General features: G+C 37.0%; 1 protein-coding gene across 2 annotated transcripts in view; it reads right to left on the reverse strand.

Moving 5' to 3' along the window:
• The window catches only part of PDS5A (PDS5 cohesin associated factor A), an 80957-nt gene that overhangs the window by 44786 nt on the left and 10960 nt on the right, over window positions 1-25211 (reverse strand). For both annotated transcript variants that reach the window (XM_074154812.1, XM_074154814.1), the window contains 4 exons: window positions 3174-3377; window positions 2669-2755; window positions 1792-1889; window positions 1185-1311 (listed from right to left, as the gene is read on the reverse strand). In XM_074154812.1, coding sequence (XP_074010913.1) covers window positions 1185-1311; window positions 1792-1889; window positions 2669-2755; window positions 3174-3377 — 516 coding nt within the window. The remainder of the gene's footprint in view (window positions 1-1184; window positions 1312-1791; window positions 1890-2668; window positions 2756-3173; window positions 3378-25211) is intronic.

Here is a 25211-nt window from a genome sequence, read left to right on the forward strand (position 1 = left end):
TAACCAAATGAATAATCCCTAGTTCTATGCGCCAATTTAATTTTAATTATGGAGTCATGGATGGAGCTGCCTCAATATTGTCATTATTTTAAATTAATAAATGAAAAAACAGAAACACATACTTGGTAATCAGAGTACAGTTCATTTACTCATAATTGAAACTTATGGTTCTCCATACAATTTTCAGTATCAAGCACAAGTGTTTTAGCAAACGAGTCTTCTTGGATAATGCAAGGCAACACCAGCCTGCTTCTCACTTTCCCTGGTTTCACAGCTAATGGAGCTGTGTTTATTCTCCTTTTAACTTGATTTAGCCATTATGGTAAAGGTATTCCAAAAGCTCAGCTGCAGACCCAGTGACCAGATAATAAATAACACAATGAAACCAGAAGGAGAGCATCAGAGACAGTTCATGAAGCTGATTGTAAAAAGGGTGTCTGAAAAACCTGCCGAAGTAGCTGTGTAGATGGGGCTCGCACAAGACTCCTCTAAGAAAAAGGGGGGGGTCACCTACAGTGAGTTAAGGGGATGCTGAACTCTGGAAGGGGCAGAAAGATTGTGGAACTCATAAAAGAATATGGAGCAATAAAAGCAAACAACTAACTGAAAAAAAAGTACTACACTTCAGGTAATAATTAAGTTTTATTAAAAGTTTAAGGGGGAAGGACGCTGGGCAGAGGGGAACGCAACAACTAAGGAGGTGGAGGGGAGTCTGACTGGCAAGCTGAGGCAAGCAGCAAGTCACCACAGAAGTCTTGAAGAAGTTGGGTTTTTTCCCTTTTCCTTTTTTTTTTTTAATAAAAAAAATACCTCACATCTTTTAAATTAGAAAAACAACTGACCCCTAAACAACCAACAACCATTAAGAGGTAACGTTTTCCTGTTACGTATTATATTTGCTTGAAAGTATTTTATTTCTGTTTCAGTACAGAGTTCCTGAGGTGCCAAGCAGGTAGAATCTCTTGATACTGAATAATCTAGACAAAGCTAATGAACAGCACCAAATAATTCCCAAAGGAAATTTTCAATCCACTGTTACAAGGCTGGGAAAAAAAAAAACAAAACAAAAACACCAACAAAAGCAGTCGTGACAGCTAAAGCGTGTGGAGAGATAAACAACAAGCAAAAAGCAATAAAAATCATTGTTATAATGGTACACTACTGTAATATTTTACTTTGCAGACCTTGTGTGCAGGAATGAGGTTAATCAAAATGGAGTCCAGCAGCTCCTGAGTTACTCCATCGCCTTCCATGATGATAGAACTCATCAAATCCAGCATATGCATTTGTACCTTCTGGTTGTGGCTATTACTAAGATGATAAAGAAAATTATCAATACTACATTTTCAGACCCTGACAAATATTAACAGTACCGTTAAGAAACAATGTCTTATGCTGTCCAGCTTGCCCTCCTTTACACTCTCCACATCTCAAAACTATTCTATGTGCCTTTTCTCTCTTACAGAAATCGTCAAAACCCTTGAACGTCCTAGTTTTACTTTAAGAAGTGAAACAAAACAAAAAAGAAGAAAACAACAACCATGGAAATATAAATGTAGATAAATGAGTCAGAATGAAGTATACTCTTGTAACATAGTCAAGAAGTTTTAAAACACATCTATTTTTAGACACACACCCTCCATATTGTCAGTAATTCACACTCATTTGGCTTTCCCTGTTATCTCCTCGTTTGGAGAAACAGTTCTGTTCCGACATACTTATTTGCGCAAGGATTCCCCCGAAACTGATGATATTTTGACAGATTAATATAATTGAGGCAATTCAACTTACTTGATAACTGAAAAAAGAGTCCTAAAAAGCTGAATAAAAATTTCATTGCAATCTTCCAACTCAAAGCAGATGTTGTAAGATTTAACCCAAGCTAAATTCTAAAACAAAAATAGGATATTCAGGATATTACAACTTCACATTAAGTCACATAAATATAATTGTTAGCTACATTTTTTCTATTTAAGGAGAAACATTATACAATAGCTTGTAAACTCTTTGGGGAAAGAGACTGGATATTTGCTTTGCATATAAAAAGCTCTTAACACAAAGGGGCTTTGCAATATACATCCAGAAAGAAAACTAAATATAGAATAATCTGATTTCTTATTAATAAAAGCAGATTGATAGAAACTGTTAATGTAAGTCCATGTTTCTAGACTTTTTTCTTCATGCTATGAAACAATACAGTTTTAAACCTCAATAAAAGGTTTACAAATAAGATACTGTTTCTAAATGCACACTGATAAAACACCCACATTTCTTTTTTTAAACAAAAATCTTATATTCCTTCTCCCATCATCAATATAAGCAGATTTGCATTTTAATCAGCATTTGAAGTTCTCTATTGATGAGGTAATATATCCTTAAAGGTGCATGATATGAAAAACAACATATAGAATTGTAAGACAAAGGGTAAATGTTAATAAATACCAATCATTTTAACATGTCCTCAACTATAGGCTGCATGAACTTATTAAATGCAAACAGAATTGCAACTGCTAGAAGAAGAAATTCACTGAACTTTAATGAGTTTGGTGCGATATACAGAATAAAAGAAATTTCCCACGCATACTGGCACATCTGGAGAAAGACTGATTACATTTCTTAGGCTTACAGAGCAAATATTGTCTACTGAAAGTTACAATTATTGTGTTACCTCTAACAAGTAAAAGTATCTGTTAAATTGAGGGCTCTTCGTGTCCTCCAAGCCTTTTAATTGTCTTGTAATAAACAAGAATATGTCCTGTCGAAAAAATGTTAAAGTGGTTACAAGCTTGACTCAGCAGAGAATAAAAATACAACCCTTCAGTAGTGACATCTACCCACATTTACAAACTCGTGATATAAGAACATTAAATTGTCTTTTTAGGCACTGACAGAGCTATCACCAACACAGATATTGGTTATCTAGCGTTCCTTTACACATCCCTGGCCCTTAAAGTACTACACTGATTCACAGAACTAAAGCTACATCTCTTTAGTAAACTGAACGTCAGTATTAATGCGAGTAAAAATTTTTTTTCAGTTGTTTTTTTTTTGTTTAGTTGGTTTTGGGTGGTGCTTTGGGGCCGGGGGGATGGTAGGGGAGTGGTGGCGGGATTTTTTTCCTCAGTAAAAGAATGAGGTAGGAAGAAAGGCATTATTTTGTAAAGTGTTTTTACCTTAAGTTTGTCATGGGAAGTATATGGAGCTTCAGGAGCGTAGATACGAAAGATATCAGCCAAGCAACATGCTACAAGGAGGCGCACATCTTTATTGGGATTCCTGAGGAAGAATTCAGATGCAAGGTGCAAGGCTAATGGGAGATACTGCTGCTTCTCATCTTCTGAGTCCTGGTCCATATCCATGAAGGTTTTTACCACCATCTGAAAAACACAGGAAAAATAAAATATTCGAGTGCTTTCTGCTTTTATTCCTAATTACTAAACAATACTTTCTAAAAGGATGCAATGCCATCAATACGCGTTCTACTGCATAATCCCTGTACTGGAATTTTTTTGTTAGGACAAACATCAGAAAAAGTGTTAATCTGGTGCTTAAAGGCTTATTGAACTCGATTTTTTTTAAATTAAGACACTGAAAAATGCTTTGCAGCTCTGCTTATTTTGCCAATCTTAACCCGCGGTGCAGCACAGAAACTACTGCACACCGGTGAGGCTGGAGACGGCAGCACCTCTGCATCAAAGCAGTCCCAGGCCGCTTCAAAGTGAGGACTTCTCTCAGTATGGACAGTACGAGGGGCTGCAAGCCACCTGGCCTAACGTATGGGCCCTATATAATGCAGCTGCTTTAAGAGCTATGCCAAGACTTGAGAGGAGCCTAAGAGGGCCAGTCTTATGCGCTGCCTGTATCAAGGCACAGAGCTCAAGAACTACTTTATATATGCACAATCCTTTTATCTAGTTCAAACAAACTAGACACCTAAGAATTTAATCCCAAATGCAAAATATGTCTAATACTGCAGATCTATTCTTTCTGCATATCCAAAACTGCATTAGTAGCCTCATCCATATAATGAAAATAATCAACTGTGGTTTCCTTGTTTCTTCTAGTGCAGCTAAGAACTACTAATTCCTACGAAATGACATCAAAATTGAGTTTTTTTAATTATTATACAGCCCCAGTTAATTGAAACATCTCATCTTAATGGCTTGGCAAAACTCAAAGTGAAATTTTAGTTGGAAGAAATAAAAAGTTCCAGGTTTAACTTCTGAAATAAGGTTTGTTAAAGGATGAGGGTGACTTCTAGGATGTCAGCACAGAAACGGTAGATGTGCCACAGATTCTTCGTATGACCTTAGTGAAATCGGACATTGTGTCCCATTCCTCCATGTCAGTTGAGAGCATCCTTAAAGTTAAAATTGTGATGGACAGCCATGTTGCATCCCAGTAGGATTTAATATACCCATTACACACGCAGTACACACATTAAAGAGATATAACAGAAAACACAAAATGATAAATATTGACGGGTGAAATTCACCTCTAAAGTATTAACAGTAAAATACAGAAGGAGATTCAGCTCACACAGCTAATAAACACATCTCTTGCTCTTGACACAGTTCTTTTGTTATCATGTCATTCAAATGATACTAAAGTTGCTCCTCCGTTATTAAGCATGGCCCTGCTTCCAACACGAAAACACTTTCAGTTTCACCTTCTTCCCAAGTTTTGGAACCCTGTTTTAAAGTCAATAGATCTTATAAATTAAAATAAATGTTTGATAGCAACCTTTTCTACAGTATGTTACTTAAAACTCCTCCTCAATTTCTCCAAATGTACAGCTACATTCCCTCATGAAGCAACTTACAGTAAAACCAGAAATCAAGAAAGAACCTGAGAGAAAAACAAACAACAGAAGAGAACTTTACAGCCACAGCCCATAAAAATCCAAATTCTACCTGAATCAGCCTGTTCCCCTAAAAGTATTCTTGAGCTATATTTTAAAGCATTAGCTAAAATGACAAAACCATCCTCCTACTGACAGTACAGGTCTGCCTGTCAGTGTCACACATCACCTGTTTTTCCTAGATAATGGAATTAAAAAGAATAGATAACATAGCCTTCAAAACCTACCAGATTCTTTCAATAAGGAAGGCTTAAAAATAAACAAACAAACAAAAATAACCAAACACAAAACAAAACCAAAAACCTACATGATGTAAAACCCAAAAACCCACACCACACTCTCTCTGCTGGTGGCAGGACAAAGAATAATGGCCTTCACTCGTAGCATGGGATTCAGATAACTGTTACTGAAGGCTTTAAGAACAGGTGGATCCTGTGGATCCTACCCTGGAGACTGATGATAAAACTGTATCTGTACCATGTAAACTTGTTCCTTGAACTAAAGTTCCTTCCAGGCTTTCTACTAATTGTAGAGATAACCTATGTGAGCGATCTTTTGATCTTTCTTGTAAGCCAAATATCCTTTCTCCTTATGTGTATCGTAAGCTTCATAACCAGAATACCCTCCCAGACTCAGATCTCTCTTTGGGTTCTCATATTCATATGACAATACACATAAATCTTGCCTATATCCCTTCTCCAATACTTCAAAAACAGACAAGGAAAGGCAGCACAGTGCTGTGAAAACTCACACAACTCTCCCATTCAGTAACAAAATGTTAGCATATTCTGGTATTAAAGACTTTGACACTGTGTTGCCTGTTTGAAAACACACCAGGCTGATGGATTTTCCTGTGTTGTTCTTGTACTCAGAAGGAACTGCCAGCAAATATCCATAAAACCGCATTCTATTTCCCTGCAAAGCACTCCTTGATGTTTCTTTTCTATTACAAAACAACATGGGCAGTAATTGGGCCACTGGCGAGCTGCAACTGCTATTAAACCCACTGATCTGTTTCCTCTGTTGTTTCTTTATAGTCCCTTATTTGCTTGTATTTGTGTGTTGTCTTTTGTTTTATAATAGTCTTCAGCCCATGATTCTGTTTATGGTACACACAAAAAATGAAGAGAATAATATCTTGGTCTTTAACTAGGATCTCAGATACCAAAGCAATACAAATAATGAATAATACACATGCGGTGCAGAAAATATATAGTATAATACAAATTACGAAACTAATACATAAATAAACCTTAGAGGTCTATGCCATGGTTAAAAGCATGATGTAAATTCTTGCTAGCAGCAGGACATAAAAGATTTGGGGAAAAGGGAATTAATAAAGTACAATCCATAATTCTGTTGGACTGTCGTCATAGTTTAACAAAATAATTCTACACATTCCTTGAATATATGCAAATTAACTATATCTAAAATCCTATAGCCTGGGAGTAGTCCCTATAGCCAAGCAACTACTGGCACTGACTAAGGTTATTACACAATAGAATTATTTCCAAATGCCTGCTAATCTACATAAGAGATTAATTGTTAAAATATAAGAAAAGGGAAAAAAAAAGTCCAGACATTAAGTACAATATATGCTTGGCTCTTCAAACTCGCTAGAAAGCCAAGAACTCACTCAAAATTTCACCAGTTACAGCATTGGTACTCTTGCCCTCTAGCACAACTGAAAAATCAGTTATCAAGCAACAACCAAGGAAACAACTTAAGTCTTTAGAAGTACGTGTTATTGTAAGTTTAACCAAGTCACTTACTCATAACAGAACCTCATATCCTCGAGTATAATACACTGACCAAAAACCGTTCCATGATTCCTTGGGGTACTTCTTTCTCGTCGCAGCCACCCCTTGTCTTGTTTCCTCTAAGACAGGAACTACCTTCCCTTCCTCCCCTCATGTTTATACTGAGTCTAATGCAAAGTGTTGGTCTAGGACTATAGTTCACAAATACATCCATAATACAAAGAAATAACTTCACAACATACTGCAACTTCTTCTCTGTGTTAAGGTCTGACAAAGAAAAGTTACTTCTAATTACCTGGGATTGGTATTGCTTGGGACACACAGAATCAACAGAAATATTAACATGTAAAGTCAAGCATACTTATCTTTCCCAAAATTCTTTCTTAAATTGTATTGTAGTCACAGTTTCCACTCTTTGTACATTGCCCATAAGTCCATTACACTTCCTGTTATAAATTATGGGCTTTCTCAGAGGAATTTTTTTGGGGGGAGGGGGAAGTAGTATGCAAGTTACATAATGCTTAATAAATATTCATAACACCTTATGAAGAAGTTATGACATCTTACAAAGAAATCCTCGTAATTGGTTCAGAAAGATTTTCATAGTTAAAATTTTTTAGTCATACCACTGCAATACAGATATTAATTGTGACAGCTAGAAATTGATTTATTAAAAGAATCTGCTAATAAAACCAAAAACCTGAAATAAACTCTACATATAAAAAAGACTAAAGGTCCAAATAATTTAAAGTTTTAATTTTTTTTTAAAGCCAAGCTGGAAGCCACTCATAAAACTAGTGATATACATAAACGCAACAATGAGGGAGTATGACAAAGCAAGTAAGTTCAAAAAAATTCAAGGCTCTGTTTAATATTTCATTGAACCAGAGGGAAGAAAAAATACAATTGCAGAGAGGAGATGTGAATTGCTACTGCCAGACAGATTTTAGTACAAATATTTTTTCCAAGAATCTGCACATCAAGAAAATCTTTACTAAAGTTATTCATCACAAAATATGTGTATGTATCGGTACTCTATTAAAGCAAATTACATTCAAGATGTGATCTGATCCATCATAACTATCCCTTGTTCTAATTGAAAAAAAAAAAAAAGCCCAAAACAAACAAAACCCCGCTCCAATTCATCTTTGTATTGAAGTTTTCATTTTAGGTCTAAAAGGAGTCTCAATTTCCCAAAGTTTTGATTCAATCATTACATAAATATTTCTCTAGCAGAATGAAGCAGTTATTTCAGAGTTAGGTATTAATTATCATAATCATAAACCAGTTTTTATTCCAGGAAAAAGTTATTAAACCGTAACAGGAACTCACTACTTTTTCAAATTACAGTATTATTGTCTAACTGAAGTCTTGCTGTACAGTCGAAAGAACCCTACCTAGAGCATTTATATAAAACCCTACAGACTTAGTAGCTTCCCCCACAGAAAATTCTTACTGTCCTCTGTGCAAAACGTAGGAGACAGAACAGTACTATTTAAACATATTAATGTAACATCATCTTTTTCCAAACAATTAAGCACTCAATTTAAACATTAAACTAATTGCTAGCAAATGTAAACAAAACACAGCTATTCACATTTACGATTAAATTCATTCTGCATTGGTTTTGATTTAATGCATCTCCATTAACTTTTCACATACTGGTACTTCAGCTACTTCGCAAAATAAGAGTGTTAAAACTACTCTAGAAATTTTCATTATTGCCATTTTTACCATAGTACCTTGAAATTCTAATTATCAGACCAAGGTTTCACTCTCCCAGGTTCTGTAAACATGTAAGTGAAATGCTGTTATTATAACACTGGAGAAATGCAAATGTCTTCATTCAAACTAGTGAGAACACCAGTTAAATTCAGACTGCCAACTCACTCTCGGCACATTATGAACATATAGAAAATTTAAAGCTTTCAGGGAGGTGTTCATCTGACTGCATAAAAACCACACATTGTGCAAGCCAGTCACTCTGGGCTACCCTTTCACCTGTGGAAGAGAAACACACAGACCAGGACTGAACGGAAGCACAGATGTCTGTGACATCTACAGACCTCAGCTCAGTTTTGCCCTGGAATTCTCTGGGCTGACCACGAAAGACATCTGAAATGAGGTGAGATGAACTCTACCTGCAGCTTCTCCTGAGACTGTCAGCCTTTCAATTGCACTGAAACACACACCAGAGGTTGCCAAAGCGTTGTTCACAGTCTGCCCACACCTCGTACTCAGTTTGAAATGTGGCCTGTTCTCAGAGACAGTAAATCAGCATGGGCGCTTGCCCTGGAGTGACTCAGCTGCATGTGGTTCTTGTGCAATCTTGGTATTCTCAGGAATACTAAGTTCTGCTCTTCAGATCCCGGTTTGTGTTTATTGACCACGTAGATTTAGGTGCATGGTTTGTTGGCTCAGAAAACTCGGCTACTGTGGAAACACACTGATGATTCCAGTGGCACAGGGAGGAGAGCTATACAAATACAAAGAGAGGACAGGGTAATTGTTGTAAAGACTCAAAACAGCGTTTGCAGAGAGGAAGAAGCAGGCAGATGCAGGAAAGCCTTGCTGCAATCAGCAGGACAAGCACAAACCTCCACACTAGTCACAGCATGGGGAAGGTGGGTGCAGGTCGAATCTGTTCTTACAGCAGCTTATTCATAGTATTCCAAAGAAGTAACATTGAACGACCCTCGGCTTCAAAAAAAGACCAGGGAAAGATACTCAGTATCTAAAAATTCACCTTTCAATCATCAAAAGAAGAAATTTAACAATTGAGAGAATGTGATACCATCTACTGTCAGAGGAATAACATTAGAAGTTAACTTCAGTATTAAGATTAAATACAAAAGATATTTGGAAGTAAAACTTCCCCGAATTGACGAGAGCCCAGCTGACTCTCCCAGAGCTTGGTCAGCTCAACAAAAGATGTCAAGAGAAGGCTGAAATCAAAGTACACCCAAATGCTGCAATTTTCAACTGTGCCATCACAGCACTTTTGCTTTTTTTCCTCATATGGTTTAAGCAGTATTATGGGTGACCCTTGCCATTAGCTATTAACAATAAATTATGTTGTTGACTAAGACCTAATTGTAAAACACAGCAAAATCCAGACATGCGTATCTGGAAAAAAATACTTCTAAATAGGGCAGATTTAGGATAAGAAGTCTTGGTCTCCCTCAGATATAAGTCTTATCTATCAGCTGAAGCCGGCAAACAAACATGGAAAAATGGAAATTACTGTATAGATAGAAATAAAAATATCAGGTATCAAAATATTCAAATCAGGAGGACCAGATGATTCTTATTTCAGAATCTTTAAACACCTGCCAAATGAAATTACAAAACTTAGCAACATAGGTTTTGTTTGCTTTCCTTTAAAAAAAAAAAAAATTAAAAACCAAAATCAAACAAAAAAGCCAACAACAAAAAAAGCACCACACACAAACTAACACCCAAACAAGGAGGACACCAACTGGCCAGAAATTAGCAACTGTTAACATAATCATCAAGAAAGAAGATCCTGCCAACACATCCAACAAGCTGACATCGACAGAATTTTATAACACAAACCTAATTTGGAAAGGCTACAGAAACACAGAAGTTAAGAAAAACAAGGTAACACATAAAAAGGGAATTACTTTCCTAACCTGATAAACTTCCTTTGATAAGACAATCAACTCTCTAGATGAGGAAGAACATGGCAGGCAATTTGTCTGATTGTGAAGAACAGCATTCGTACTGAGCCACATGGAAATTGAGGATGTTGGAATAGAGGACGCTTAGCCCATTATTATCTCCTTAGCCTCTTCCTAAAGTGTAAAACTGAAAGGACCTTTTGGACCTGAATGAATTTATTGGTGGAGAACAGTGTTAAAATTGACCCTATTTGCTATTTCCATAAACAACTGTGGTACAAGAAGTAGAAATGGAGCATAATGACAACAGTTAGGGACTGGCAGTAAAGGACAGGATATTATATGATAAGAACAGAAATACCAAAAATTAATCATTGCAAAAGGGTCATATGCTTAGTGCTTAAAACCAAGAACTTGTGCAATTAAGAGCTTATCAGCTGGAAACAACAGGAGAAGAGAAAGATGGACATTTACTAAGCAATTGTGAAGAGATTAAGAGCCGACAAGACTATGTGCATGAAAACAATGAAAATGCAATTGCAGGATATGACAGAATAAGTATTTCCAGCCAAGGAAAGGAAAAAACAGCAATACAACTCATGAAATGCTAAAAATACTAAATGCTGATTTGAAACACATCACTTTTAAAAAATAGAATTCAAAATGGGAAAGGTGCAGAAGGTGGCTACTGGAGGAGTCTCAAAAGCCTTTTCTTGTAAGGGGACATTATGAGACTGTGGTTTGCTTAATCTACCAAAACAACAGCCAAAGGTCTCTCTTTTAATCTGCCTTATATACAGGAGTGCCATTTATGCACCGGAAAGAGACTGCAAGTAGAAGTGGGTAGAAACGGGCCAGCAGCATCTCCAGCCTGAGAACTGGGGCTGCTTTCTGACCGTGGAAGCGTACGCTCTGGAGCACCGTTCTCTCGCGGGGTTTTGTTTTGTGGCAAACAATTCCTCTCCAAGGTCCACATTTATCAGGGCTGTAGCTAGGCAAGAGTAGATGCACAAATTAAGCAAGGGGCATATGTGAATCATAGAAACAATGAACTGGAAAGGGGTCGATGGATTTTTGCGTAGTTTTGCTGTTGTCAATAGTAAAAGAAAAAGTCGCAGCCCTCCCCAGTACTGTTAGTAACTCCTGAAAAATTAATTTTATTGCCCGGATTCCTCTACAAATTCTACCTCTAATCTATACTTTCTGACAGGCTCTGAATAACTCAGGAAAAAAACCCCAAGAAGTTGAACAAAAGATTATACAAAGCCTATTATACACTTTTTGGGGCAAAGACTATTTGCTACCTTCTTTATACCCTGCTCACCAAGCGAAGGCAATGACCAGGGTTTCTAGATGTGACTGCAGATGTATCCTAAGTGATGTAAAGCTTATGCAGGAACAGCAGTAGTAGCCTGTACAGTGATACCCCTCTAGGTAAACAGTTTAACTGCCTGTTCTACCCCTGGGGACTAACCTACACTGAGCTTTTTTTTGGAGGTACAGCCAACAAGCCAAAGAAGTCTTAGACTTGTAATTTACCACTATCTTCACAATGGCAAAACAGCATATGCTGTATTATTTTACTTACATCGAGGAACTCTGAGAATATTTTCCAGGAGTCCAGATGTTAAATTAATCTGACGTATGAAAAAAGCAGAGAGACTGACTACCATTTATAATAAAAATAGTATACTAAGCAGTTCATTAATTATTTGAAGTAGCTTTCCTGATACATGTGTTTTTAAGTAACTGCATAATGAATATAAACATCACACACATGCAGTATCATAATCAAAACAAGACAAGTATTGTCACCAATTTGGGAGAGAGGCTGTACAATTACTCACATGTTGTATCTCCATAATTAACACACAGCAGAATTCCAGTTCTGCTATAAATCTAGAAGATTCCCCAAGTAACATAAATGCAACAGATGTAGGGGAAAAGGCAAATAAAATGAGAAAAATCAGATGCCTTAATGTAAAATGTCTTTCACAGCACGAATTCGAACATTCTATTTAAATAGTGGTAGAATATTTCGCTGTGCAAAATCAGTCATGTAACTCTGACATCTTGATTACAGTAACTTGTATGGATTGCTGCAAGGAAAGGCTGCAAAAAAGCGTGCTTCCCAAGATTACAAGAGCACAAAAAGGAACTACAATGGCGTCCTTCCTGCCCAGCAAAGGTTAATCCTAATACTGTTATCACTTCATGTAATAAATCTTGTACTCTCCCATGGGCTTGTTCATGGCCAAAGAAATCAGATTCATGACGTGCAAAGAAAATGCTACATGCCTGTCCTTACCACTCCAACTTTGACAAAATACAACATCTTACTCAGAACTGAGTCTTTTAGATGGTATCATTGACTTTAAACTTATATTGTAGTAAGACTGGAAGATTCAAAACTGTTTTTATAGAACCCCAGTTCCTTCACTACTATCTATAATAGTGAGGTGCTTTTTCTTCCAAGTCACATAATACCTTAAAGTCAAGTATATTTTTTTTTTCTTTAAACAGGTACCACTATGCTTCATGTAAGAATACCCTTTAAGTTCATTTATATCCACTGCTGTCACAATATGTTTCTCAGCTTTCCTCTCCTTTGAAACGGGGACTATTTTAAGCTGTTAAAATAATAATAATAAAAATTTAAAAACCACTCCCATCAAAACAGGCTGTGCTGTTTGTTCTGAAGATGTTAGAATTTGTCATTGAGGAGTAAATAGATTATAGTCAGCTTTAACGACCAGAAATTTACCAGAACTTCCCTTGTAACTGACTGGCTGGAGCACTATCTTTCTTACAGTTCCATACACACTGACAGGGTAAGAAATACCAAAGGAAGAAAAAACACAGGCAGAAATTCAGGCCTGTTTGCCAACCAGGAGTCACAGCAGTACATAGTTCAAATCCCTAGCTACGGTTTTGGTTCCACATGACATGGAGATCCAGTTGAATCACTCACTGCCACCATCTCCTTCTCCCTTTCCCATTACTCACCCCGTCCTGCTTCTGGCCATGTAGTGCCACCGCATATTTTGCACTGGCCCCAACACTTGTTGAATAACTCCATTAGTCAACTTAACTTACTCATCTGACTGAAAGCCTCCTCAGAAAAAATCCCAGGTAGTTTTCTGACAGACATAGTTAGATCATGGACAGATCTGATATGTTCCAGAGACAGTAAAAGGGAAGGCAGATAGAATCCAATCATCAAGACCAGGGAGAAAAGAAGAATTTAGCCTTTTGGTACATAAACACTTAACAAGCAATCTAATAGTGACACAAATTCTTAACCTCAACAGTGGCAAGCACATGAAGCCTAAAAAGGGCAGCTATATCCAAATCCTACTAGTCCTCCAGAAAGTTTACCTTTACCTCTACTCATTAGAAACTGGCGTAAGATGTGATCACCCATCATTTTAAATTCAAGGTCTCAGGAACACGTTGTTCTAGTAACTTCAAAACTTGTATCTAATGTATCAATTAATTTATTCATTTTAATTTAACAATACATTTCCTGGTTTTGTACCATGGCCTGAGACAGCAGAGGTTCCCTATTTACCCTTCTAGACCATCACTTTTTCTCTGCTTTCCAGGCTCTCTTAATTCTCATCACATCCTCACCTCATACCTTTGAAGGCAGAGGTTCACTAGAACTGCAGCACTGCATAGAGCACATTCACACAGTAGTCAAAGGAGCACACATGCCTAATTTATATAAGGGAAGCATAATGCCCATAGTGTTTACCTACGTGGCTGCTTACCCAGCACTAAATTCTATTAGATTTTTTGACAGAAGCTGTTCAGTGAACAATTTCACTGAGAGGCCTAGACTGATGCACCAGCCTTCCCCGACTTAGTCTTTTACAACTTTCATAAAGTCAGCAAATAGTTTTGTTTTCTCTCACTATTCCTCACCTTGCTTTTATTAACAGTAAGCCTAAAACCTTCCACTGGATTCACCCCATTTGCTTAAATTATTTGACTTAACAGTAACTGTGTGAAATGCTCCTTGCTTGTGATCAACCAACCAACTCACTTCATCGTGTTTGCTGTTTCCCAGGCAGCTTAAAGGTTTCCAAGCGCGCAGAGTACTACCCAACCTTAGTTCACTGTATGGTTCGCCGTTAACAAAAACTATTTCTTTCAATCTACTTTTCATTTACAGTCAGCTCTTGATGCGTGACAATACTTGACAACTCAACCCAGACCTTTTAAAGTAATTTTAATGTAAGAAATGTTGAGAAAGATTGTTAGTTTGGCTTTGCCATATCGAAAACCTTTAAGTATTTTGTTACCCTAGTTTTAAAGTTTCACCCAAGTTTCTATGACATAATCCTGTGGATAAATCATACATTTTAACAATGTATACATATTTCTTCTCAAATAATTAGAAGTGGGAGACAGAGCATGTATTTATCAGAACATTATCTCTTCATACTCATGCTACTCATCACCTCTTACACATCTAAGATTTGAGCATGGTGCCACAGCACCAATTTTTATTTTACTTTTTTAAAGCAATTTAGTCTTCAGCAGTATCTAGTCTTTATTACTGGAAAGATTTGTAACCGGATTCTTTCCAATTTTCCTGCCAAAGTCTAACAATTGTTTAAGTACTCTAAAGAAGGTTCATAAATTTAAAAAAAAAGAAAGTCTTTAAGTTCTCAGAAACTTTGCTTCCACATATACAGATACATCACAAAATAGTATTTGCAGATGGACTAAAAGGAGCCTATTCTTTAGACATTCTAATGATAATTCAAGACACCATCAGTTAGAAGCATTTCATTAAATAGTCTTCTCCCCCAGGTACACTAGCAAGTGTTATATATAGCTGGGGCAACATCAAAAAATTCTTAACAGCATAATCCCCACAGTGAAGGAGTTCCTATTTCCATATGAAGTTTCCCAAGCACTTTGATAATAGACTCCAGATGTGAGAGAGAAGATTCTTTACAACAAGCTCACTGCTGTGTGATAATTCATTTCCTCTTCCAAAGAGAAGGTGGTGCTGGACAAGAATAAAAATGGCATTTTCATTTCTACTGTGAACTGACTGTAAGGATTTATTTTGAAGTGAATATTTAGGCTCAATTCTCACAACAATATCATGTATTAAGAGTTTCACATTAAAACACAACTAGAGGGCTATGCTTTCAGCAATACTGATGTTTTAAAGACTATGTCCATGTCTATTTCTACACTGCGGCACAGGTGCATCCCGTAGCACATCATAGTCTTCCCGACTGAAGTCATCCAGAAGGAAGGGGCGGGGGGTACATAAAGAACATCACGCTCTCTTTCCTGCTTGTGTTCCAACACCAAAATCAGAGATTTTTTTTCTAAGAAAATACACTTTTTATACTTCAGCAGTCTTGTAAATTGTGGTGAGTTGAAAAATTTCTATACCTACTAAAGCAGAAAATTATTCAAAATATTTGTACCTTGATCTGTAACTCTGATTGCATAGCCTGTAACAGTAAGAGAAGAAATTAAAATTTCTTTCACAGAACTCGTTCAATGACCAGCAATTACACATATTACCATCATACTCACAAAGAAGGTAGCAAGGTGAACAACAAAACACTCTGCAGCCATGGCATTCATTTTCTGGTTTCTTTAGGAGCCAGACTGCACTGAGCCTTAGGACTGAACATCAGGAGGCAAATCATGGGAAACCTTTGTGTGAACCCATATCTAATGATAAAACTGCACTGAAGAATTTTGCCTGTGTGTCTGTCGTCTACTGGAGCCTTAATACAGGACTGTCGTACTAGTGACGATTATCTAGAATGCAGAAGATGTGGGTTTCCATTCCCATGCGAAAGGCTGAACAAAAATATGAAAGAAAAAATGCTGTTGAGCTCTATTATCTATATTACTAACAATATATTAGTAGGAAAAAAAAAAAAAAAAAAAAAAAAGGTAGGCAGCTACCAAGCTCAAAAATAGGTCTAGAATGGACTGAAGGCAAAATGATGCACAGATTTGCTTACTCTGTGTGTGGCTGGTGGCCCCATTAAAAACAAAGTTTCTGGAAATTCTTGAAGCAGAGGAAAAAATTGGTGCATGAACAATTGGTCCCGAAACACATCGGGAGTGGTTTCCAGGCTATAAGTCTTATTTAATTCTTTAATAAGGAGGAAGAAAATGATGTATAATTAATACATGGAAAGTACTGTATTGGTAGAATTCATTTAACAAGTTTAAATTATTTTACTCTGAATAATGAAAAGTATCCCTAGTAATAACTGATTATTGATACATGTTAAAAGAATAAAAAAATATTTTAAAGAAATTTCCCTTTTTAAAATTCTTTAAAATGGGGTGGGAGGATAAAGGAAAAATAAAAGGCACAAATATTGCTGACTTAAGGATATGAAAGTCAAATCCACAGTGCTCAGCAATAGGATGATGCTAAAGACCTAATGATTATATGTAGAATATTCAGTTTCTGAGAAATAAGCCTGGAAAATGAATATGACAAGCCTATGTATTTTATTATAATGTAGGTAGCAAAGAATAATATGAAAAGTATTCAATAAATTGAACTTGTAATACTGCCATCATAATTGTCAATATGAAAAGTGTGGAAATATTTCAAATTGAACATATTATTTACAGAAAGCATTTTGGAGGACTTTAGATGACATCATTTAAAAGGCTATTTTTAATGATTTTATTGTTCATTTTATGATGCAGTATTTCACACAAGAATGTAGACTTTTCCATTTTGGGTACAGGTGTGAGGTGCATTTCTATGTCCAAAGAAAAAGTAAAAGTGAAAAAGGGAAAGGCAAAGGCCGGAGAGTGAGAAAAAGAAAGGAAGATAGAAAAAAAAACAGAGTTTTTCCCACTCATCTTTCTGCCTCTTTTTATTTATTGGTTCTTGATGTTTACACACAATCACCAGTCCCATTACTATGTTTTCACTTGCTTCTAACTTTGTTAAATGTTTTAATAGCATTTTCAGCCATACAGCTATGTTGAACTGATCAAAAATTGTACCCCATCCAAAATATGTATTCTATTTCCAAAATCAAGACTTTTTTTTTTTTTTCCTAATTAAAGAAACAGAATCAAATGACTACTTTTACAGAGCTCTACTATACCTTTCTGGATTAGCAATACTATTTTAGAGGATATGTCACCTCCCAGAGTTGTGGTGGTTTTGTTCATTTTCTGCAGTTATGTTAATTTCAGGCTAATAAAGCCTTGTCTGGGAATTCTCCTCTAATACTCTGAGAACTTTAAGTAACTCTGATTTCCTACACAAAAGTTCTGCAATGATTTTGCCTATCAGTTCCATCAAGTTTTTGCCTTGTGGATAGCTAGAATATGCCCATAACTGCTGTACCTGTCCCTCAACATTCCTCATATGTAATCACACAGTTTTATAGCTACTGATTTTGCTAAGATAAGAAGCAGGCAATATATCAGATATAAAGTGTATTGCAAGGATTATTATTTTTTTTTAGAATGTTTTCAAAATATGCCTGACTTTTTAAAATGGTTCCAGTAAGGAGTCTTCTTGTACTAAAACTTCCATAGTGAAATATGTAAAAATCACCTATGTCCCAGAAACCATAGAGCACTGCAATTTCTTTGCTAAAAACAGACTTCAGATGAAGACTTCATGGTATGGCTGTTCCCACTACAGACATCAGGCACCCACCATCAGACAGATTCTCCAGACCACTACTCACATCCCCTGCACTGTGCAGTGTTTTCCCATTTTAGCCTCTACATTCAATTCTGCTATATTTTGAAGCTCTCCAATTAGTATAATAATTTCATTATCTAAGAAAAAATATGTGATTTTCTGAAAAAAAAAAAAAAAAAAATTAAGTGTGCAAGGAAGAACTCAAATCAGGCAGACTTCTCAAAGTTAAAGGCTGAAAAGTCGTATAAATTTTTTATTAAAAATATGCTATTTATATATTTAAAATATTTATTTACATACACTATTTAAGTTCACTCTCAGAATTAGCCATGCTGAGTTTTGCTTAAAATAACATTTCACCAAACTGCTGAAATCAGTAACCCACAAGTACTAAGTATCATTTAAATAGCTGCCAGCAACATTCTCATAAGGAACACCTAAAACAGGAACCACAGAAAATTTTTAAAGGTCCAACATACTTATAAAAAAGCACTTGACGTGTAGTAGCTCTGTATTTGCACACTTCGTCATGTGCATCCAGAAAATCACTCGTCCTCTTCATGACAAAATTTGAGAAATTTCAATCCCAACAGCACAAAACAACATAAGAGTCAATCCACTTTTCGAGGTTATGGCCCTAAGATTACTTTAACACCTAGTTTAATACTTTATTAGAAATAAAGTATTTTGTTACCGACTAGATTTCAGTTTCTAAGAGGCTCATAGTACAGTTATTTATTCGTCAAGACAGTGCATGCACTGCAGCAGTGAGTAACTTCTGTCTTCACTTGAAATTGCCTTTATAAGATGAGACACCCGAAACAATACTAACCTGTACCCCAAGCACGAACAGAAATTTGGTAGCCGTTGGCAGAGGATTTGGTCATTTCACAAATATCTGCTTCTGTGACAAAGAGACAGTGCCAAAGAGAAACCCAAGAAGCTTACAGAGAAGGCAGCAAGCCTCAGCATAGAAAACTATGGTTGCCCAGAACACCTAAGAAAGCGCACACTTCATCAAGAGTATGGGGTTGAAATGGCAGGAAGCCACAAGCAAAAAATAACGCCGCGTTGTTTAAAAAATTATCTTTGTTTTTGTTTCTCTGACTCAAAAATTGGAGACTCAACTTCACTTGTTCAGCTGCAGTGACCTCAGAACAGTAGTCCACATGCACGTGGTGGAGACTTAAAAAGCAACTAAAAAATGAAAAATACTGTGAAAAAACTATTGGGGAAATTGGAAAAAAAGAAAAAAAAAAAGGGAAGGGAAATGTTACTTGCAAAAGGACACAACATCTTTTTCACATACAAACCCTGCAGGAGAATGATAACTAGCTGACTGGGCGATTGTAAAAATAAACCACTTGATCCTTCTTAAGCATACATGAGACATAACATAAGCACAAAATTTAACTTTTCTAATCTAAAAACATTCTAGACTGTATAGTTATTGCCTTCAGGTCCTGAACTCCACATAAATTTCTTTTGTTTCTCTCAAGCTTACATATACAACACTTAAAATACATAAAGTTCCATCGCTTTTACTCTTCAAAAGTCATGAAACTAGTTTCATTCATGTTCTGTGGGTTGTTTTTCTAGAGTGTTTTTGTGTGTGCGCGCTTTGGTTTTTATAAATTTATTTTTTTATTTGCATGCAGGTCAGCAGCATATTGAAATGCTTTACAAAAGAACCCTGTGGAAAGTATCTTGCTATGTTTGTTTTCTCACCTTTCCAACCTAAAAAGAAAAATGTAACAGTGTAATATTTTATTCTGGGTTGTACCTTGGGGGTTATTTTGGTTGGTTGGGGGGGGTGTGTGTTTTTGTTGTGTTGTTTTTTTTTTTGGTTGATTTTGTTGGCTTGTTGTTTGGGTTTTTTAATTTGAAATCAAAACACTCCACAATGCATTTTGATAGCGAGAAAGGGAGACTTCAGAAGCGCGCTTTTGCCTACAGATTGTGGATGCTTGCAACAGTCTTCAATAGCTGCAGGAGTTCATTGAACATCCTAAAAACACTGCTGGCTAAGATTTATGATCAGGAAACAAAAGCTGTCAACAATAATCTTTAGGGCCTAAAAGTCAGGCATTAAGCTGAAGCCATTTAGCACCTTCAAGAAAAGGGCTGAGACCTAGCATTTGACTCTGAATTTTATGGGAAATAAGCAAAATAGGAGAAAGAAGAAGTTGCTGCCCAAGTAACTTATACTGAGGACAATGCTTCAGTATCTACATTAGATAGTCCCAAAATATGATGTCCCATGATACATTCATGATGAGATTAATCACAAAATTCTATTCCAGATGTTGAGAGTAAATTAAATAACTGTAATCTGGATGGGGCTGAAATTCCTAGCCAAGCCAGAAGGTGTTACTCCCAGATGCTACTATTGGCAGTTTCCTCACTAGTGGTAAATACAGCCCTGGACCAAGGAAAGTCAAAAAGAAGTAAGTACTAAAGGGAAACATCCAGCAAAGGAAACTGAAGGATGGAGAAAGATGCTTCCTGCTGCCCACCTGAAACCAGTACCTTGCTCAGCTTTAACTTTAAACATCTGCCTTTTGCCAGAGCTCTGGCTGCTCACACAAGGGGTTATCTTGGTAGTGGTGAAATCATGGGGTAACAAACAAATCGGGTAGTGGCCACCTGCACATGGTTATCACTGTGCCTACAAGCAAATTCCAAGCAAATGTTAGGAGCTACGTTTGGATGTCAAAAGGAGGACTTCAGAAGGCAGCCAAGTCTTGTGAGAGTCGGCTATTGAGAAGACAAGTGGTAGAAAAGTAGTTTTGCATCACTGAATATATTTTTCCAACTTAAGCATTTTGTATCCTGGATGCTTATCACTTCTCTTGGGTGAGAAAGCAGTATCTCCTAGTCAGAGATCTCAGAAAAGCCCAGGAAAACCAGAACACCTTCCCCGCCTCATTTTCAATATGAAAGTTTTGTATGCATTCTGGTCTTTATTAAAACAGCACAAAGTCAGTTTATAGTAAAATTGATATCTGCCTCCATCTAGCTTCCCTTTGCAACATGATTATTATCTACAATCAACGTACCCAAGTTTCTTTGTGTTGGTCAAGCCTCTGAACATTTGATTCCTTGGTCATGAATGGCATCAGTTACTCACATATTTTTTTTTCGTATACCATCAGAGACTTGAAAGGTAATTAGGGATTTTGAATCAAGGCTCACTTAAGGTCTCTGGAATTTATTTACAAACAAAATGGCTGAACCCCAGGAATCCCAATATACTACTGACTGGTGAATATATGCACAGTATATCTGTACATTCATTTCTTAAGGATTATTTTGAAGCTTTCTGAATTGAAGATTACAAATAAAGATTTGCTTTAATAATAATACAAAATGAAACAACTAAAACCAACAAGCCACAAACCCACTCAATAGCACAAGATGAAATCAAATTATTTCAAAGTGAGGATTTATATAATCAAAATTATCCACACAACTTCACCCAACAGTTTCTGGCAACATTCCCATGCTGCTATTTTCATAGAAGTGTCCATACACAAACAAATTACTACTAGAGAAACAGGCGAAATTCAGTTCTGAGGTTGTCTGAAGTTTGGAAACTACAGAATTTCAATGCACACACCACCCCAAAAGTGCAAGCTCCTTGAGTCCTGTGGAGTGTTAACAATGCTGCCTTTGGGATGATACAAAAAAAAAAAAAAAAAGATTCTACTACTTGCAATTTATCAGTTCATGCTTGAGGGGGAGAAGGTTATTTATGGTGCCTATCTGCTGTGATATATGATTTTTTTTGAACGTGTGATTACCTGGAAAGAAAAGATTCGTTTCCGTGTATGTGTATGTATGCACACACATACTCCCCTACAGACAGATATACACCCTGTAAGTTAGCACAAGTCTTTGTTTAGAGAACAATCAACTGCAGCAGGCGTTAGGAGGGGAAAAAAAAAACAATAAGAATGAGAGCTGGCATGAAGACAAATCTGTTTGCAAGCACTGGCCTGTACCGCCTACTCTAGTTCAAGTCACAACACAAGACTCAGTAGTTTGGACTGCAGAACAGGAAAAGACCAGTCTAAACATCAAAGCCCACATCTCATAAGCATAATACTGGCATGGAACGGTGAGCCATTGGGCTTAGGGAAGCCTGAAAAACACGGAAACCTCAAATTATTTCTCTTGTACAAATGGGAAAGACAATAAGGGGAAAAAAGAGGAAACAAACAGTCATAGAGAAAGGAGTTGTGTATCTAAGTACCTCTCACTAAATATTACCACACCAATTCTGAATTCCAATACAAAATCAATTTATTTTGAAAGCAAACATATATTAGGATGAATGCTATGATCTATTACATCAGCCAGTCAGCTAAAACATTAGAAAATTCATCGTGGATTCTACAATATTCACATTAGTTCAAAAGTACTGGCACCAGCACAATCCCCACATTTGTGTATAATGGCGACACTGATTGTAGTTGTTTCTAACCAGAGACCATTCTCTGTATCTCAGTTTCGTTTTCAGACACAGAAGGGTAGCACATCATTCACTACACATGTTTGCAGCTCTCTGAAACAAGGGACACACTTCATTTTACATACAGATACTGGCTCACCACATTTTTGGGGGTGGGGGATGTTTGGAGCATTTCTTAGGGTGCCATTTTACGGCAGCATGAGTCAACCCAAATCTGTCAGGCCTGTCCCTCCACCACTCCAACACACTTGCGACTGATGAGTGATAATACTGAAAAAATCCCTTTTTCTGGTCAGATTACTTTTCAGATAGATTTGATTCTTGAACCAGCTCACTATATGGCTGTAAAAACACACAGGGGAAGGTGGGACTGCTTCAGCCAAATCTCAGGGTGAAGTTTAATGAATCATTAAGTTAATTTAGTAAGGTCAAACCCAATGAATATAGCGTTCCAAATGAAGCTGTCACTGCAAGTAACAGCTCTGCCACCCCAAGACTGTCATTCAACTTCTGCCAGCACAAGGAGGGGGACTGCATAAATCACATTGATCCAAACGAAAACCAACCTGGAAAAAAATAAGTGGTTTTGAACAGGATCACTTCCACAATCCACTGTCCTGCAGGCCACTGACAAACCTGAGCTGGTGTGTGGAAAAGGACAGCCCACAAGCAAGCAAAAGTCCTTGACTGGTTCCAAGGGCTGGCTTTGGTGGTTGCGCTTCCACACATTCCAGCAGAGTGAGGCACACCAGGGTCTGATGCAGGGTAATCCTCCAGCTACTGGTCGAGCAACTCTATTTTTTCCAACTATACTACTTTCCCCCTCCTTGCTACACCCATGATGTGCCTCTATTTTTCACTTTCCTCCTCTTACTCTTCACAAACTTGATTTGTTTCTAAAACTTTGAGAGGCTGCTGACTCAAATAAGGCAAATGACTTTGAATTGTATTTGAATCCCCAACCAGCAATGGCAGCAGCGGGGAAGATGAGTAACTGTTTCCTTCAGTTGCAGCATCAACTTAAGAGCACTCAAAGTAGTCGGGTACAACAGTATCAGGATGGCAAGCTTCCAAAACACAATTCTGGCACTCTGTAAAGAGGACTTGCTTTTTTTAAATTATTTTTTAGATAAACTTGCTTTTGACTAGGTTAAAATACCCGCTATGCAGGTCAGCTCAGATTATTAAACTGACTTGCAGTACTCTGCAGAACTAACCTGTCATTACTTACCCCTCCACCTTTTCAGCTTCCTGATGAAATTATTTTTGCCCATAGTTTTGTTTTCAAGCAGAAGACTGATAAAGATGATGAAAAGCAGTAAGAAAGAAAACCCTTAAGAAATCTTCTAAAAACGTTTGCAATTAACATTTTCCTCACTTATAAAATTTTGAGGCGATCGGCTAGTTCTAAAATTAATTTTATGTGGCTGTTGCACGATGCCAGGCTTTTAAGCAAAGTGCCGACAGATATTAAATCAGATAGTATACAGAAACTTAAACTCATCACAGCCCACATACAGACTTGAAGTCGGAGTGACTCTGAAGTCTCAAGACGGTGTGAACTAGGGCGCAGCTCCGCAGTATGATTTCTCAGGAGGCAGAGCCCGCGCAAGATTGTTCCTGAAGATGTCTCTCAAACCAACTTCACTGCCAGATAAAACGTAGTGGAGAACTCCCTCCTCACAGATGTAAGTGGGTATCAGAAACCAATTTTGGCATCAGAAAGGGAGTGGCACACGGAGCTGCAGCGCTAGGATGAATATGCTTTAATCCGCGTAACAAACCCAACTCAGTCAGAATGCCCCAATTTGCACAAGAGCCTAAACTAAGAACAACAGGCAAAGATGTCAAAATGAAACAAAATTAAATGGCAGCCTTTTTACTTTGTAATCTGACTGAAGGTGTTTTAACCTTTAAAGGGAAACAAAAGCTAGGACTGAAAGAGCGTAACTTTGGAAAACATTACTCGCCACCCCCGCTTTCCCAGCTGAGGTTTAGAAACATAGCCTTTAACTTGGTTTTCACTCATAGTTCAAAGAGATTTTTTTAACAACTTATTAGGCTTTCCACTGACCTACTTCCAGGTATACCAACGTGTGTATATTCTACAAAGATAAAGTTTTAGTATGTGGTGAACCCTCCCATTTCCTAAAGCAAAATTCTCATGACTTTAGAGCAGTCTAGACTACCAGTTCCAACTGGGACAAAGCTGAAATCTTATTTCCAGATTTTGCAATTTCCCTTCGGCTGCAGAGTTATACCTACTTTCATATTCTACATACATTTTCTAAGAAGAAATGTCACTAACAGCTCACAAATGCAACTCCTAGACCTTTATTTACTGACTTCACAGAAGCAAAAAACAGTACCTCTTTTCTTGCCACTGGAATTTTACTGGTGATAGCAGAAGTGGGAGCTTTAGAGAAGAGATGGAATAGAAGTTTTTCAGAAATATTGACACATGCCAACTACATTGACAAAGGACAACTGAATAAGGTATTTAAATAAACACATATTTTCAGCAAAATGCTTTAAAATTGCCTTGCAGTTCTTTGTTTCACTTCGTAAGCAATTCAGTGCTGAGAAAGAACCACCTGTCGAAATCCAAACATTTCCCACCTCCCCCCAGAATGCTGAATTCCGTTTCTACCATCAAAACTAAGTACTGAGTTTACTTTATTTCATTCTTATTACTGCAACATCTTAACAATTAAATTTCTCTTCACTTATCCTACAATTGCTCACCATTGTGCAAAGGGGCATAAATTCTGAATGATTTCTCTTCACTGTTTCATGTAAA

The sequence above is a fragment of the Numenius arquata genome, chromosome 10, assembly GCF_964106895.1.
Source record: "Numenius arquata chromosome 10, bNumArq3.hap1.1, whole genome shotgun sequence".
Taxonomy (NCBI): Eukaryota; Metazoa; Chordata; class Aves; order Charadriiformes; family Scolopacidae; genus Numenius; species Numenius arquata.